The sequence below is a fragment of the Mobula birostris genome, chromosome 32, assembly GCF_030028105.1.
Source record: "Mobula birostris isolate sMobBir1 chromosome 32, sMobBir1.hap1, whole genome shotgun sequence".
NCBI lineage: Eukaryota > Metazoa > Chordata > Chondrichthyes > Myliobatiformes > Myliobatidae > Mobula > Mobula birostris.
The window spans coordinates 16,707,614-16,724,319 of NC_092401.1; the positions used below are offsets into that span (position 1 = coordinate 16,707,614).

General features: G+C 39.4%; 1 protein-coding gene across 4 annotated transcripts in view; it reads right to left on the reverse strand.

Annotated features, from left to right (window-relative positions):
- The window catches only part of pbx4 (pre-B-cell leukemia transcription factor 4), a 423,011-nt gene that overhangs the window by 49,171 nt on the left and 357,134 nt on the right, over nt 1–16,706 (reverse strand). For all 4 annotated transcript variants that reach the window (XM_072248176.1, XM_072248177.1, XM_072248178.1 and 1 more), the window contains exon 6: nt 1,651–1,810. In XM_072248176.1, coding sequence (XP_072104277.1) covers nt 1,651–1,810 — 160 coding nt within the window. The remainder of the gene's footprint in view (nt 1–1,650; nt 1,811–16,706) is intronic.

The window sequence follows — 16,706 nt, forward strand, 5'->3', positions numbered from 1 at the left end:
CATAATTAAAGTGAGCAGCGGTTTCAGGGGCAGCGTCACCATTCTCAAACAAAAGCACAATACTGCTCTCAGGACCAAGCAAATGAATTCAACAATTTCAGATACTGCATCAAAACTGGTCAGTTCTCATTGAGGACGTAAATCTATAAAGTTAACTCTGTTTTTCTAAATTGCTGCCACACCAACTGAATATTTCCAGAGTTCACTTATATTTCAGGCTACTACCAATTCCAGTATTTGTATCTCATTGAGACAACACTCTTTTTTTCTCTTTCTTCCGTAGTTATACTTAATTCTCTTTTGGGACAGATCAGCTGCAATTAACAAGCTTGCACTACCCTCCTACAAGTAACACCAACACCACTATCTTCATCCTCAAAACATCCCTCTCAGCAACCTAAGCCTATTTTTAATTCCAACTTTTCCAAGTTCTGGTTAGTGGTCATCAACAGGAAACACTAACTCTGTCTTCTCAAGTACTGCCTGGGCTCCTGAGTATATGCAGCATCTATTTTTGTTCTATGGTTGAAGATTATACTCTTTTATTTTTGATTCCTTCAACATGTTTCCAACATCAAACATGTTGTCCACTTCTTTCTTTTTTCAGCATTCCTTCAAGGACTTTAACTTACCTTCCAGCGTCACCAATATAGACTTCTCTTACTATATATTGCACCGTTGTGTGTCATCACAGCAATGCAATATCTGCCCTTCATAAAATTATTCTGTTCTCTCCCCTATTCCTTCAGCCAGGCCCTTTATCCTCTTTGTGGCTTACAGCATCATTCATTTTGTCAATAAACTCTTATGCCTTCAGTGCTTCCTTTTCACTCTCATTTCTCCTTTTTCTTCCTTCGTATCTTAAACCATACTTAGCCATATCATTTCCCAAATGAAAAGAAATATTAAAATATTAACTGCTCTTTAGTCCATAACTTCTTCCCCTTGTACAATTTTCCAACATTTACTGTTCAAATCCATTCAACACTACCAATCCTCCACATCCTTCCACTAATCTTCAATCATGGGAGTTGAGAGTGGGAAAGACTTCCAGAAAGTTTCTAAACAGGAATTACAAGAGATAAATCATAATGTTAGATACTTCATCTCTTTAAAAGGGTTGGTAAACTTGAACTTCTCTGAGTACATATTATTTAACTTGAAAAGATTTGCTGATTGGATCTTTATACTCACCATGCTCAGAACCACTTTACTGCGTGTGCTCACTAAGCAATAAGTTATAAGCCAGAAATAAAACTAATGACATTTCATGAGCAACTGCCTTCAAAGGTCATGATTACTTTATTGCTGCTACATATTTAGGAACTGTGGGATTAAGCAAATATAATTTATTCTCTACAGTCCCAACTCAAAACATCATCACAGTCCCATTCTGTTTTTGTTCTTGATATCTTGATGTCTTATATAGATTTTTGTCCATCGAATAATATCCCAAAAGAAACAAACATGTAAAATACACAATTGTGAAAGCTTAGTCCCAATTACAATTGTCATTCAACAACAAATTGCATCATTAAAAAGTGACATGCACTCTACATAATGCTCTTAGAAGCGCTGGTGTTTTTTTTTATCTTGTGAAGAGGACTGGAATTCCATAACTGTATATACAAGGTTATCAGAGAGGCCTACCTGAATTGGGTGTGGAAGGTGAATTTGCCTGACTCCCTTGCTGGGCTACCACAGTTGTGGCATCTGCTGCCGTTTTGGCTGCATAAAGATTGGCCTCCTCCTGGAATTTTCCAATATTCTTCTTATACCTGATTCGTTTATTACCAAACCAATTCGACACCTGTTGTTTGCAAGACAAGAAGAATTAGTGGCATATTATAATTAATCATGTCATAGAAAATAGGAAGAAATTAAATACAGACCAAATTAACTGGCAGCATGGGATTTTGTACAATATTTATTCAAAAACGTAATTCTGATATGAAACTAAATGGATACAAATAGCAAATTACTTTCTTAACAATATTTTTGAAATGTCTATTTTTGCTCTTTTTGAAGGTGTGGATCTGCTTGGTAATGGCTCCAAGAGTACTGGCAGTCCTCCAGTATCTGAGCAAACTAATAGTCTTCACAGAAAACTAAGAATATGAGATGCCTATTTCTTTGCAATGTCATCACAACCAAATCCCATTCTGTTGTTATTTAACATTATTTTTCAGCAAGGATTAGTGAGTGGTGAAATAGAAGAAAAATAATTTACCTCTTCATTTCCTAGGGTTCTGAAATTGATTGATATCCCATTACCCAAATAAAATAAATGAATTCAGCAGACTGGGAATTAAAGATGTCTCTTGTTCAACTGGCATTAAGATTTTCTTCCCATTTAAAAGTGATTACTTTGTTCAGTTCAATAGTTTGAGAAGTTCCATTGTGCTTGTAATTTACACTGCTACTTGCCCAGATAGTGCATTGAACAGATAGTTCCAACTGGTTTCATGCAGAGAGGACAACTGGATATGTATTAGTGATCTTATTTAAGTGAATGGTTACTCAAATTCAAGTTTATTGTCATTCAACTGTATACATGTACTGCCAAATGAAGCAACATTCCTCCTTAGCAAGGTACAAAACCCAGTACACAACACAGACAGCAATATTATCAAAACAAATTTTTCAAAAAATCAGCTGCATTTACGACACAGGTTAAAAAGCAAACAGTTAACGTCGCTGGCGCTTCATACGTGATGAGACCTGGGTAGTGCCATGGAGTTCAGTAGTCTTGCAGCCTGCAGGAAGAGCTATTTCCCATCGTGACGGTCCTTGTCCTGATATTACGGTACCTCCGGCCTGATGGAAGGGGATCAAAGAGAATGTTGGACAGAAGGGAGGGGTCACTGACAATGTTAAGCTCCCTGCATACACAGTGCTCCTGATAAATGTCTCAAATGAGTGGAAGAGCGACCGGGATGATTCTCTCAGCAGTCTTTGCAATCTTTTGTAGGGACCTGCAGTCAGATACCTTGCAATTCCTATACCAAGGGGTGAAGCAGATGGTCAAGACACTTTCAATGGTGCTCCTGTAAAAATTGGTTTGAATGGGTGGGGAGAGCCTCACTCACCTCAATCCCCTCAGGAAGTGGAGATGCTGCTGTGCTTTCTTGATGAAACAGGTAGTTTTGAGGGACCAAGATAAGATCATCTGTTATATGCTTTCCCAGACCTTGAGGCTCCCAAAACTCTCCACAGAGAAGCCATTTATGTGCAGTGAGAAGTGGTCAACAGGACTTTCTTAAAGTCCATATTCATCTCCTAAGTTCTGTCCACATTGAGACTCAAGTTATTGTGGTCACACCATTCTACCAGTTGCTCTCCCTCCTTTCTATATGCTGTCTCATTGTCATTGCTAATGAGGCCAACCCCTGTTGTGTCATCACCGAACATGATGATTCGGTTTGAACTGGATCCATCAGTACAGTCGTGTGTCAGTAGTGTGAACAGTAGTGAGCTGAGCACGTAGCCCTGGGGGACACTGGTGCTCACTGCTGGAGCTAGAGATGTTGTTGCCAATACTGACTGATTGTGGTTGTTCTGTATTAAGTCCAAGGTCTAGTTACAGACAGAGATGTTGGGACGAAACACGGACAGTTTCCCACCACCTTCTGAAGAATGTCAGTATTAAATGCCGACCTGAAGTTGATAAACACTACCCTGGCATATGAGGCAGCATTTTCCAAGTAGGACGGACAGAGTGCAGAGGCAATGGCACCATCAGTGGACCGATTTGAGCGATAAGTGAACTGGAAAGGATCCAGTGTAGCAAGAAAATGGGAACTTTCTACCACAATGGGATACTCCATACTCACCTTCACTCAGTTTGCTTATATTATTTAGGTTCTACAATCATATTTCAAAGTAATAACAGAATCTTTATTTTTAATCCTGGACAGCTTACTCAGAAAGTTAAGTGAAAAGGAGCATCTCACTAAAAGACACCTTACTCAGATTTTCTGGTTTTGGTAGAAAATAAAGGGGTCTTTACAGTGTTAGTGTGCTAGAGACACCTGTAGCTTAAAATTGGATTGCACCTTTCACAAATGTTGCAATCAACAACCTCACATAGTTGCCTTTTCCCCACTCTCTTCATAACATTTCACACTTACAGAAAATTGGCCAAAATCATTATATGTTCCTCCTAAAAGAAATGCTAATTCATGACCTGTATAATTCTCAACATAAATACAGTTCTGTTACTAAAAAAGGGAAATCACCCTCATTTGAGCACAACCCCAATTGCAGGTACAGAGCAGAACTTATGCTGTGGCTGCTTAGAGGAGAGCTACGCTGCAGAGGGAGATAGTTCCCAGGTTTTCTGAACAGGGCATGAAAGCACTCATTAATTAGATGTATGTGCAAAGGTTAAATCCAGTCAACTAATGGAGCTGCCTGGATAATTTTTTTTCAGTAAGTGTTTCTCTTTCCACAGATGCTGCCTGACCCATTTAGTTTTTCCAGTATTTTCCATTTACTTTTTTTTTTGAATCCTAAATGCATATGTTTAGCCTTACAGGCAAATTCCACCATCTTCCACTCACAACTCATTATACAGACAAAAAATGTTCTAGAAACTGCGTACATTCAACTGTTGGACTCATCCTACTACAGGAATTGCACCTTTGCTTCTACAGAAAGCTTGCATTTCTTCCGTTCCCAGCTCTGAAATGGGATGCAAAATTGAAACACTGCCTGTTTCTCTTTCCAAAGATGCACTGGAGCATTTCCAGCATTTTCCATTCTTACTTGAGGAAAATTCTGACTGTGACTGGACAATGAGGAGTTTTTTCAACTGAAAAGTACAGTCTCACTGTAGCACAGGTAACCATGGTGAAATAATTCAACTCATATCATAATTGCTATGTTATTCTGACAATGACAGTATGGCCTCCAACAAGAAGCTGATTCTACTTGGTGTGTTATTTCATACTCACAACAGCAACCTCTGAGGGAAAGACTATAAGACTACCAGGTATGCACAAGTCACATGGTCACACAAAAGAACTGCTTAATAAGGCCCATTCTTTAGAAGTCATCCATTATGCATGACTTTAGTAATGACAGGTGCAGGTGAGGTTGAGTAGGTCAGAAATGATTACTCAACCACAAAGTAGGCCTTTGAGTAAGTGCGGTCTTCCCTGGCTTGAAATGTTAGCCCTTCAATGTATTCTTAGCCATTGCATTGTGAGGTCAATTACTGTCAGCTACTTAAGGAATTAAACAAGAATTAATTCATGAATGCAAGATAAGCAATGTAGGTAGTCCTGCAAAGCAGAAAGTTAGAAAATGCATTCACCATGAAGATTATAATTATGCTAGAAGTTCAGCAGAAATATTATTGAACGAATCACTTACTGTATATCCCAACAACATTTCCTGTCCTGAATTTAGAAGAATGAAAGGTGAGTGGTTTAAAATTTACACAACTCTTGCAGGAATTGACAGGGTATATGCGGAGTTGTTGTTTCACCTGCCTGGGTTGTCAGGAACAAAATATCATAGCTACAGGGATAGGCTAGTCAGGACAGAAAGAATAAGGAATCTTTTGGCCCAGAATGCTCTAACTAGTGGGGTTGTGGAGGTTCAGTCACAAAATACACTCAAGACAGAGATCTGCAGATTTTTATTGACAAAGTGAAAGGATAATGCAGCAAAGGGGTGCTAAGCTAAAGATTAGTAGTGGTCTTACTGAGCGGTAGACAGATACAAACAGGTGAATGGTCTATTCCAGCTCGTTTATTATATACTGTGTTTTTACTGGCAAATAAATTCAAGGAGACCCCTAGATTTTTCATTACTCCCTGGAAGTCAAAAAGAAAAACAGTAGACTCCCTCAAAACCAATGGTTCTACAGTGGATCTGTTGGCTGGTATGTCCAGTTTGATTCTGCTTTAAGCAATGAGTGAAACCTATTGCTAAAGAAAAATTTCATTATCAGATAAATATTTGAATGTTTTATGCATGTTTGTGTATGTACTCGGAGTTGAGTTATCCATGTTATAGTTCAGGAGCCTGATGGTTAAAAGGTAATAGCCGTTCCTTGACCTGGTGGTGTAGGACTGAAGGGTTCTTTACCTCCTACTCAATGACAGCAGCAAGAAGAGAGAATGACCTGGATGGTGGAGATCAGAATCAGAACCAGGTTTAATATCGCCAGCATATGTCTTGAAATTTGTTGTTATGTGGCAGCAATACATTGTACAAAACATAATCATAAACTGTGAATTACAGTAGTATACATACATATATAAAAAATTAAATTTTTAAAAAGTGAGGTTATGTTTATGGATTCAATGTCCATTCAGAAATCTGATAGCAGCGGGGAAGAAGCTGTTCCTGAATCGCTGACTGTGTGCCTTCGGGCTTCTATACCCCCTTCCTGATGATAACAATAAGAAGAGGGCATGTCCTGGATGATAGGGGTCCTTAATAATGGACACTGCCTTTCTGAGGTACCACTCCTTGAAGATATCTTGAATACACGAAGGAGCTAATTTTACAACTTTCTGCAACTTCTTTCGTTCCCGTGCAGTAACCCTCCCATACAAGACAGTGATGCAGCTGTCAGAATGCTCTCCATGGTATATCTGCAGAAGTTTTTGAGTGTTTTAAGTGACAAACCAAATCTCCTCAAAATGAATTATAGCCGCTGTCTTGCCTTCTTTATAGCTGCATTGATATGTTGGGACCAGGTTAGATCCTCAAGAGATTTTGACATCGAAAAACTTGAAATTGTTCACTCTCTCCACTTCTGATCCCTCCATAAGGATTGGTTTATGTTCTCTCATCTTACTCTTCCGGAAGTCCACAATCAGCTCTTTGGTCTTACTGATGCTGAGTACAAGGTTGTTGCTGCAACACCACTCAACTAGCTTGATGATGTTGTTAGCTATACAATGCTCATTTGGAGAACTACAGGAGAACATGAGCCACACTGCCATTAGGACAGCAATTCAAGGGTAACTGTGGTTTTATTTCTACAGCACCTACCAAATGGTCATGCATGATGCAAATGCTATGCTACATATCCTCCCCACCTCCTGGTCTGCTGTAAATATCCATCAACTCTGTGGCAATATTCCAAATCTAATTACCTATCACCTTCCTGTCACTGTTGCAGGTCTTCCATCACCAATCTCTCCTCACACTTCCCCACTGCTAGCCCACCACACACATAGAAACACAGGAACATGAAAGCTAGGAGCAGGAATGGGCTGATCAGTTCTTCTAGCCTTTCATGTCATTCATTATGGTCATGACTGATCAGCAACATTCAGTCCCTGTTCCAGCTTCATCCCAAGAACAATATCTAATTCCTTGGGTCTATTTAATGTTTTGGCTTCAATTGCTTTCCATAGTAGAGAATTCCAGATTTCACTACTCCCTGGGAGAAGAAATTTCTCCTCACCCCAGTGTTTAGTGATATACCCCTTGCCTCTGGTCCTGGACTCCCCCATCTCCCCATCAGGAATGTTCTTCCTGGATCTAATCTCCATAAAGCACATAGTAACAGCTTTGGGCCTTAATTCGTATCTGAGATTTAGTGGTGTCCTTCATTCACTGTGTTATTTGAGCTCAAATTATGTGCAAGAATTTATAAGTATAAGTTCTCCACTACTGTTTTGTTCTTACTTATCAGCACAGGCATGAAAATGTGAAAAGTGTCCCCATACATATAACACAAGTTTGGACTTCAATATCAGTTAAGGAAGCCTTGGCCAGAAACCTATCTGACAATAAAATCTAAATTGGTCTCTCAGTCACTGATACAGTATACGGGGTGGAGGGAGGGAGAATTAATACCTGAATCTGCCTGCCTCGCTGGGGTTTGAATTATTAGGCAAGTTTTGAGCTATCTAATTGCTTATTTATTCATTAAGTTCATTTGTTCTATATCTGTTAGCCTCTTGAAGGAACAGTGAACTGATGAACTGGGCAGTATGATGAACTGCTGTTCAGAATGGTCAGACAGTCCGCATCCTAGCGTCAAGGAAGCAGAATTGGCAAATTGCACATGTATCATCAGGCTATATAAGACCCAGCTAGCATCTACAAAGGAAACTCAAGCAGCCACTGAAACCATATTTAAGGGAGGACTCACCAAAACACAGTTAGATTTGTCTGTCACTGTGATGTTTGGATTGTGTGGAATATTTTGAACTATCTAATTATTCTAGAGCAATTTTTGCTTCTCATGTATCCTATTGCCAGCTTCCATGACAAAATTCTCCTGCAATGTGATCATCCCCTCAACATTTGATCCTTTTATCAGGTTGCAGGTCTGCTGACAGACAGAATTAAGAATTCCTTGGGTAGTCTCAGAATTGAGAACAACTGAGCAGTACAGAATTAATCAGAGCCACCAAAAGCATTCGTAAACACTGATCAAAGGTGTTGAAGCAGGAGTTCAGAAATCTGAACAGCATTTGGATTGCCTACAGCAGTCTCCACCAAGTGTCTCTAATGAGCGTGACAACCCACTATTCCTCAACATATTTAAAATCTTGCATCCAGGGGACAGAAATCCAAAGCTACAGTCCCCATATAGGACTGAGAAGAGAAAAACAGAAGACAGTCATCACAACAATTCTTGGACAGAAGTAAAGAATGTCAATTGCTCATCACCTTCTTACCCTGAAAACCACTTAAAATTTCTCTCAATTAAAGTCTGTTTTGATCTTTCATAATTACATAACTATCTTCATCAACGAACATTTGGTCAGCAATCATACTAATGTACTGGTATTGTAAGATCAACAATATTTTCTAGGCTCAACCATCAAATATGATAAACGTGATTTAATAACAAGGATACTTTTTCATTTATTTTCAATCCGATTGCCTTTCTCATAAGATTTTGTAAACTTACTGGAAATAGAAATGTTTCACTGGAAGGGCCCATCAATGAGTGTAGCTGACAGCCTTGAGTGCTCCGTTCTGAATGCTGGCATCTTAGTGAGCAAGGATCAAGAGGATGGTGAAGGAGCAAGTGTGCTACCATCCCAGAAGCAGGCATCACTTAAGGCTGGTGTTCATCACTTCCACTGATTAATGGGAGAGTAGATTGCTGAAGAACAATGACTCTTGCAAAGTGCTGAATGTTTTCTGTTCATTAATCAGCACAAGATGAACCAAGTCTAATGCAGACTGACTGAGCTTGTCCCAAAGCTACAATGACTGCAGTCATCTACTGCAGTGGAATGACTTCAATGGAAGTTTCTGACTTACTAAGGTAGACTGTCAGGTGCAGAGATCACACACATTGGAAAGAAACTTCTCTACTTCCTCAACAATGATCCTGAAACTACATAGCAGGTTTCTGAGTTTTGGTATGTATGCTTCAAAAAATTGTTTTTTTTCAAGGCTTGACCCAAGTCCTAAATTCAGCAGAGCTGGGAGAGGACCTCATTCTTCAGGGTTGTCCTCACCAGCAGATCATGCTGTTACATATTACTATGTTTTTCTATCTCATGTACAGTAGACCCTTCTAGTAGCTTTCTAACTCCAAAGAATGCTAGTAGGGTACTGGACAGCCTGACTGTGCGTCTTCAGAATTTGCTCCTCTGAAGAATCTTCTGCAGGAAGCTATTCCTCCTAACCAGGACCTAAACAAAAGAGAAAAATGTCAAGAATGATGACAACTCTGAAATTTTCAGGTGTCAATCTTCAAAATGCAATTTGAATTTGTTGAATATATCCTGAAATCAATGAGCAGTTGCAATTACATTGCAGACAAACTGCTCATGTGAGCTGTCAGCCATGACTTCTGCGATGTTCAAGGCCTTACCTTTGTCAGTAATCTCTGGAGTTTCTCGTTCCACTTAAGTGCCAGTTACAATAAATAGGTTCTCCTCCCTGGTCGTGGTCTCTTCTTTGACATTATGTGCTGCAGAAGCAATTTGTGTCAGCTGCTAAGTGTCCACTGAGTAGGTAACAAAAGGTGCACACGTTCATGGATAAGAATTGGAGAAGATGGAATGAGGATTGAGAGGGTGATGGTGAAAAGAGCAACAATACAGAACTTGAAGAATCCTGGGAGGATGTGTTAGTTGTGCAGTGCAGGGATGCAGGAGAATGACATTGTGCCTATAGCTAGAAAAGGAATATATTAGAAAGGTAGAGTAAGAAAGAAAGGAATATTGGCTAATGACATTAAGAGAAATGAAGAGGTTTACTGACATTTGTTCCTCCTGTGAGTTTTTTTGAATCTTTTCCTACACTGATACCAGGTCCTGGGGTGATGCCATTACAACTGACCCTTTTCAGCAACTTCCTGCTATGGCATACATAGTAATTGGGGATAACCTCTCAAGAGCTGAGGAACATTAATTCCTTCTTTTCACTTGCCACCATAAATTTCAGATAGGCATGAAACCTAGCCTGTGACACCAGGAAGCTGTCATTCCATATGTGGAAAAAAATTTTATATCAGGGACTAACTTTTTTTTGCTAAGTTTATCCCCATTCTATATAAGGCTAGACTTCCTGAAATTGTGCTTGGCAAAGTAAGAGATAGAGAGGTCTGATTCCTAATCAACTCCTCATAATGCTCAGATGTGAAGGTCCTGATGAGTTCCCACTCACCAGACTTGGAATATCTAACAATAAAGTGCCTACCTGCCACAGATCTTCATTTAAGCTACCCTGACAACAGGCTACATCCCGGCCCAGGTGGACCTGAAGCCTGTACTAAGTGAACTCCACTCTGTGATCCACAGCCTCAATATGGTGTACAAGGGCCCATTCATCATAGCTGGTGACTTCAACCAGGCCACCTTCAAGAGCGTGCTACCAAGATTCTATCAGCATGTCTCCTGTACCATCAGGGCCCAAATGCCCTCAACCATTGCTACTTAATCAATAAAGATGCCTACTGATACATCTGCTTCCCGGACTTCAGTAAATCAAGCCACCAGCTTGTGCTCCATCTCCCTGCATACAAACAGAAACTAAAGTGGAGAGTCCAATACAGAATATCATTCAGTGCTGTTCTGAGGAAATAGATGAGCTTTTATAAGACTGTTTTGAGTCAGTACACTGGTCCCTATTTAAGGTCTCAGCAGACAATCTGAATGAGTATGTCACCAAAGTCAAAGACTTCAGCAGCAAGTGTGTAGAGGCATGCTTACCAAAGAGATCAATCTGAGTGTTCCTCAGATGGAACAGCCAAGAGATCAACATCGTTCTGAAGTCCAGATCTGCAGCATTCAAATCGGGTGACCTTATCAGGGATGCCAAGAGGCAATACCAATTCACAATAGTGTCCCAGACCAGCTATCAATTGTGGCATGATAAAGCTTGCACTTTGTAATGAGCTACGAACCAAAATCAGATAGCATCACTGACAAGAATGCATCCTTCTAAAATGAGTTCAATATATTCTATAACTCCCTTGTCCATTCGTTCCCCCCATTCCTCCCCACTGATCTCCCTCCTGGCACTTATCCGTGTAAGCGGAACAAGTGCTACACATGCCCTTACATTTCCTCCCTTACCACCATTCAAGGCCCCAAACAGTCCTTCCAGGTGAGGCAACACTTCACCTGTGAGTCGACTGGGGTGATATACTGCGTCCGGTGCTCCCGATGTGACCTTTTATATATTGGCGAGACCCGACGCAGACTGGGAGACCGCTTTGCTGAACATCTACGCTCTGTCCGCCAGAGAAAGCAGGATCTCCCAGTGGCCACACATTTTAATTCCACATCCCATTCCCATTCTGACATGTCTATCCATGGCCTCCTCTACTGTAAAGATGAAGCCACACTCAGGTTGGAGGAACAACACCTTATATTCCGTCTGGGTAGCCTCCAACCTGATGGCATGAACATCGACTTCTCTAACTTCCGCTAAGGCCCCACCTCCCCCTCGTACCCCATCTGTTACTTACTTTTATGTACACATTCTTTCTCGCACTCTCCTCTTTCTCCCTCTGTCCCTCTGAATATACCTCCTGCCCATCCTCTGGGTCCCCCCCCCCCTGTCTTTCTTCCCGGGCCTCCTGTCCCGTGATCCTCTCGTATCCCCTTTTGCCTATCACCTGTCCAGCTCTTGGCTCTATCCCTCCCCCTCCTGTCTTCTCCTATCATTTTGGATCTCCCCCTCCCCCTCCAACTTTCAAATCCCTTACTCACTCTTCCTTCAGTTAGTCCTGACGAAGGGTCTCGGCCTGAAACGTCAGCTGCACCTCTTCCTACAGATGCTGCCTGGCCTGCTGTGTTCACCAGCAACTTTGATGTGTGTTGCTTGAATTTCCAGCATCTGCAGAATTCCTGTTGTTTTTGTTTTCAATATATTCTATGCACATTTTGAACAGAAGGTTAACACCTACAGCTTCTGATGCACTGTATCCACAGTCACTATTGCAGATGTCAGTTTTCCTGAGACTGAAGGCCTGGGTGGAATCCCTGATCACATTCTTAAATTCTGCATGGAGTATCTGCAGAGGTTGTTTACCTCTTCCTACTTCAGTCAGAGATTTCCACATCTTTAAGACCACTACCAACCCACTGCCAAAGAAAAATAAGGCAAGACGCCTTAAAGACTACTGCGCAGTGGCTCTGACATCAAGCAACTCGCCTGCCACTGAAACTTGCCCAAGGCTGGTGACATTTCCATGGCCCTACGCTTATCTCAGGAACATCTGGATAACAATGACACCTCCATCAGGCTCCTGTTTATTGACTGTAACTCCGACTTCAACACCATAATTCCAAACAAAATCATTCCCAAAATCTTGACCTAGGACTCAGCACATTCCTGCTCCAACTAGATCATTCACTTCCTGACCAAAAGACCACAATCAACAAGGATAGGCAGCAACATCATCCACAATTATTCTCAGCAGTGGTGTCCTACAACACTACATCTTCAGCCTCTCACTTTACTGACAGCTGTGTAGCCAGATCCTGATCTAAATCCAACCACAAGTTTGCAGATGACACCCCCATAGTGGGCCAGATCTTAAATAACAAGATAGGAAGGAGAAACAGAGCCTAGTCACATGGTGTCAAGACAACCACCTTTCCTTCAATGTCAGTAAAACAAAAGAGCTGGTCATTGATTTCAGGAAGTGGGGCAGAGTATGGTGCTGAGGTGGAGGTGATTGAGAGCTTCAAGTTCTTTGTTAAAAATATCACCAATAACTTGTCCTGGTTCAACCATGGCCAAGAAAGCTCACCAGAAGCTCTACTTCCTCAGAAAGCTCAGTAGACTCAGCATATCCCTGTTTAACTCTTACCAATTTTCAAGTTGCACTATGGAAAGCATACTACCTGGATGCATCACATCTTGGTATGGCAACTCTATCCTGCTGTTAAAAGACTCTTGAATGGGGTTCTTGTACAATAAAGATGAACTCACAGTCTGTCTCAGTCTTTGCACCTTGTTGTCTATTTGCAAATCACTTTTTCTGTAACTGTAATGCTATATTCTGCATTCTGATCTTGCTTTTCCCTTTGTACTACCTTGGTGTATTATGTTTTGAAATGCTCTGTATGGATAGCATGCAAAACATTTTTTTTCATTGATTGTTGGTACATGCGACAATAATAAACCAATTAAAATGTGCAGGGTACTCATTTCCCAACACAATTATCTGAACTGCTCATCACTCATATTAAAACAATGCTCTGGTTTTAACCTCATCTCGGTCTTCCACTTTTTTCCCCCCTGAACTTACATAAGGAAAGAAGATTGTAGAAGATAAAAGTTTGAAGATTTAGACCAATATACTTGATTCCATTCCTGATCTTTAGATACAACTTTACTTCTTTGCTAATTAACAACTGTTTGAAAATCTGCAGATGCTGGAAAGCTAGAGTACTGCACACAAAGAGCTGGAGAAACAATGGCAGCATCTATGGAGGAGAATAAAGAGTCAACTTTTCAGGATTGTTCAATTTCTGTTTCTTGCTCAATCAATTAATTTGTGCCATGCTAGCAACTAACTCACACCTACAATGGATACGTAGGAAATGATCATCTTTTTAACATCTTAATAGATTTAATTTAGAATTTGACATTTCCATGTTCAGAACTAGCTATTCTTAATTATGAAGCATCTTGCAGCTTACAATTCTAAAGTTTATGGTAGAATCAAAGAATGGGAGGTGAAGATTTTACTATAGGGCCAAATGGTTCTTGAATATCATGTATATATTAAGACTATAAATTAGATAATTTAAATGGAAATCTTGTTTTATATTGTTCATATCAATTAAACTCTATGTTTTAAAATTTTATCCCCTTTTTTTTCTACACTGTAATGTAAAAGAAGTCAGTAATAAAATAAAAAGTGAACAACAAGACTCACCAGTAATAATCATCAAAAGACTGCCAGGGACAGTAAATGTTTCCACAGGTCTCATAATGATGTAAATTTCTTAATTATCTTTTTTGATAAGCAACTTTTATCACATTTTTGCTATTTCTTCCTTTTTAATACATTGATTTTATCTTTCATGATTTAATCATTAAAAATACTTTACACTATATTATGGATTACACTCAGCTGTTTTCCTGCTGGAAGTATAGAAGGCATACAGGAGATTATGGGTTGAACTGGCCAGTATTTTGACCTTCAGTATCTTGCTACTCAAAGCAAACGATCATTAACAATTGGCAGCCAAAATAACAGAAGGCCAATGTAATTTTAAAATGTGACTCATCTTGAAAGATATCTAAGAAATTCATAATACAGTACAGTGGAATCTGGTTAATTGAGACACATCAGGACCGGTATGTTTTGGCCCAATTAAGTGTCTGCCCTACTCAGCCAAAGTTTCATGGAAATGGTTAAATAGATATAAAAAGAGACAAACTACTGTTTAACTGAGTAACACACTATATATTTAAATGCAGTACAGAACAAATTTGAACATTACCAATACAATACAGTACTATAAAACTGTGTATTAGTTCATAATAGTTATCAGTGGAGGAATTCATCCAGTGTACGCTGCCATGTTCTTTTGATTGATGGTAGTGAACAAAATCAGCAGGCACCTAGTGAAGATAACGGACTGCCCTCATACAATGCATTCCACGATTGCATCTTCCAAATCTTCATTTTCATTGTAAGTTTCAAGATGATTGTCGATACCTTCAAATTCTTTGTAGTCCCTAACTTGAAGTAGTGAAATTGTTTCATTTTCACTGTCCGGGCCTAAATACTTGAAACTACAATGAGCAAACAGTCCTGCAGTATCTTACAGCTTATTTGCTGCCAACTATCAGTGATAAAAATCACTCTTTTTAAAACAGAAGTACATGCAACTGTTGAAATTTAAAGACTGTTTGCTCTAAATGTGGTATAGTGTCTAATGGCCATGCAGGTGCACACCACTGACACTAGCTAGAAACTGTTCAGCAACAGTTTCTCATCCCAATGAAGCGGCATAGTGTCCCACATAAACAAAGGGTATTCAGATATTTACTCAATTACTTTCTGTTCTTCAAGAGTTGTTCCAAATAAGCAGCTGCTCCAATTAACTGATAGCCCAATTAACCGGAATCCACTGTATTGCAAATAACTGATAAAAAAGGAAGGTCATACTCTTTCATCTAATCTTCTTCCTTCTAGCAATTAAATATCTGAAGTTCTGGTAACTGGGATTCAAAATAAAGTTTGCTTATAAAAATGCAGAGTAATATCTAATAGAAAATATTTAACACTCCAAAGCATAGACCTGATATGGCATTTATGTTTTGCTTAGGATGTGCCAGATAAAAATTGTTGAAACATTCCTAAACCACACATGCGGTTTAAAGGAAAAGTCTATGATTTTTCTTTAAAAGCAGAGCAGAAATCATATTCATTCTTGGCTAAATTTGATTAATTTTGGGGGACCTCTAACAATTGTTTTACCATCCACCATGGAAGCTGGTGACTGTGAAAATTTCACAAAGAAAAACCTTAATGAGAACAGAAAAATAAAATCCTAAAATTTCTACTCCTTTGGCAGTAAATGTACAACTTTTGATGACATCTGTTAACTTGAAAGTTTTGTCAAGTTCTTGCATTTCACCAGTGATGGTACAGGATGAACCACGCATAGCATTTTTCTCTCATAAATTTTTGGTACAGGTTGCAGGCATCTACTGAAACTCTTTCTCAATGTGTATTTGTGAATTCAAGCAGTGGATAATCTAGGGAATAACAAATCTTTCCAGAATTAGAAACCCCATGCTTCAACCACTATCTATCCAGAAAAAGTTAACAACCATATTACAGTGAACCAGGGACTCAGTTACCACAGAAACAAGAATTTCAGCTCAAATTTAAGGCATGCATTTTATTTAGTTTAGATGTGCCTGATAACATACAATATTGTGGCATCATAATATTACAAGATGGTGCTGCAAACTGGTATAATAATGTCACAATATTCTGCACTGATAGAGAACACCATGACTTAAATGATTAAATAAGGCAAAATAAAAACACAATTGTAATGGAGCGCTAACACTTTGTGTTTAAATGGTAAATTTAATCCATCTACTACTTATATTTTTGAAACCACAGATCTTTCCTTTAAATTAGATATTTTGAACTGAAGCCAATTTAAATACCTATTAAATGTGAATGTTCTTGTAAAGAGAGTATTTCTTACCAAAATGATTCAGTCTCCACATTCAGCAATATCTGTTTAATAGAACAATTGGATCAAGGGAGGGGCATGCTC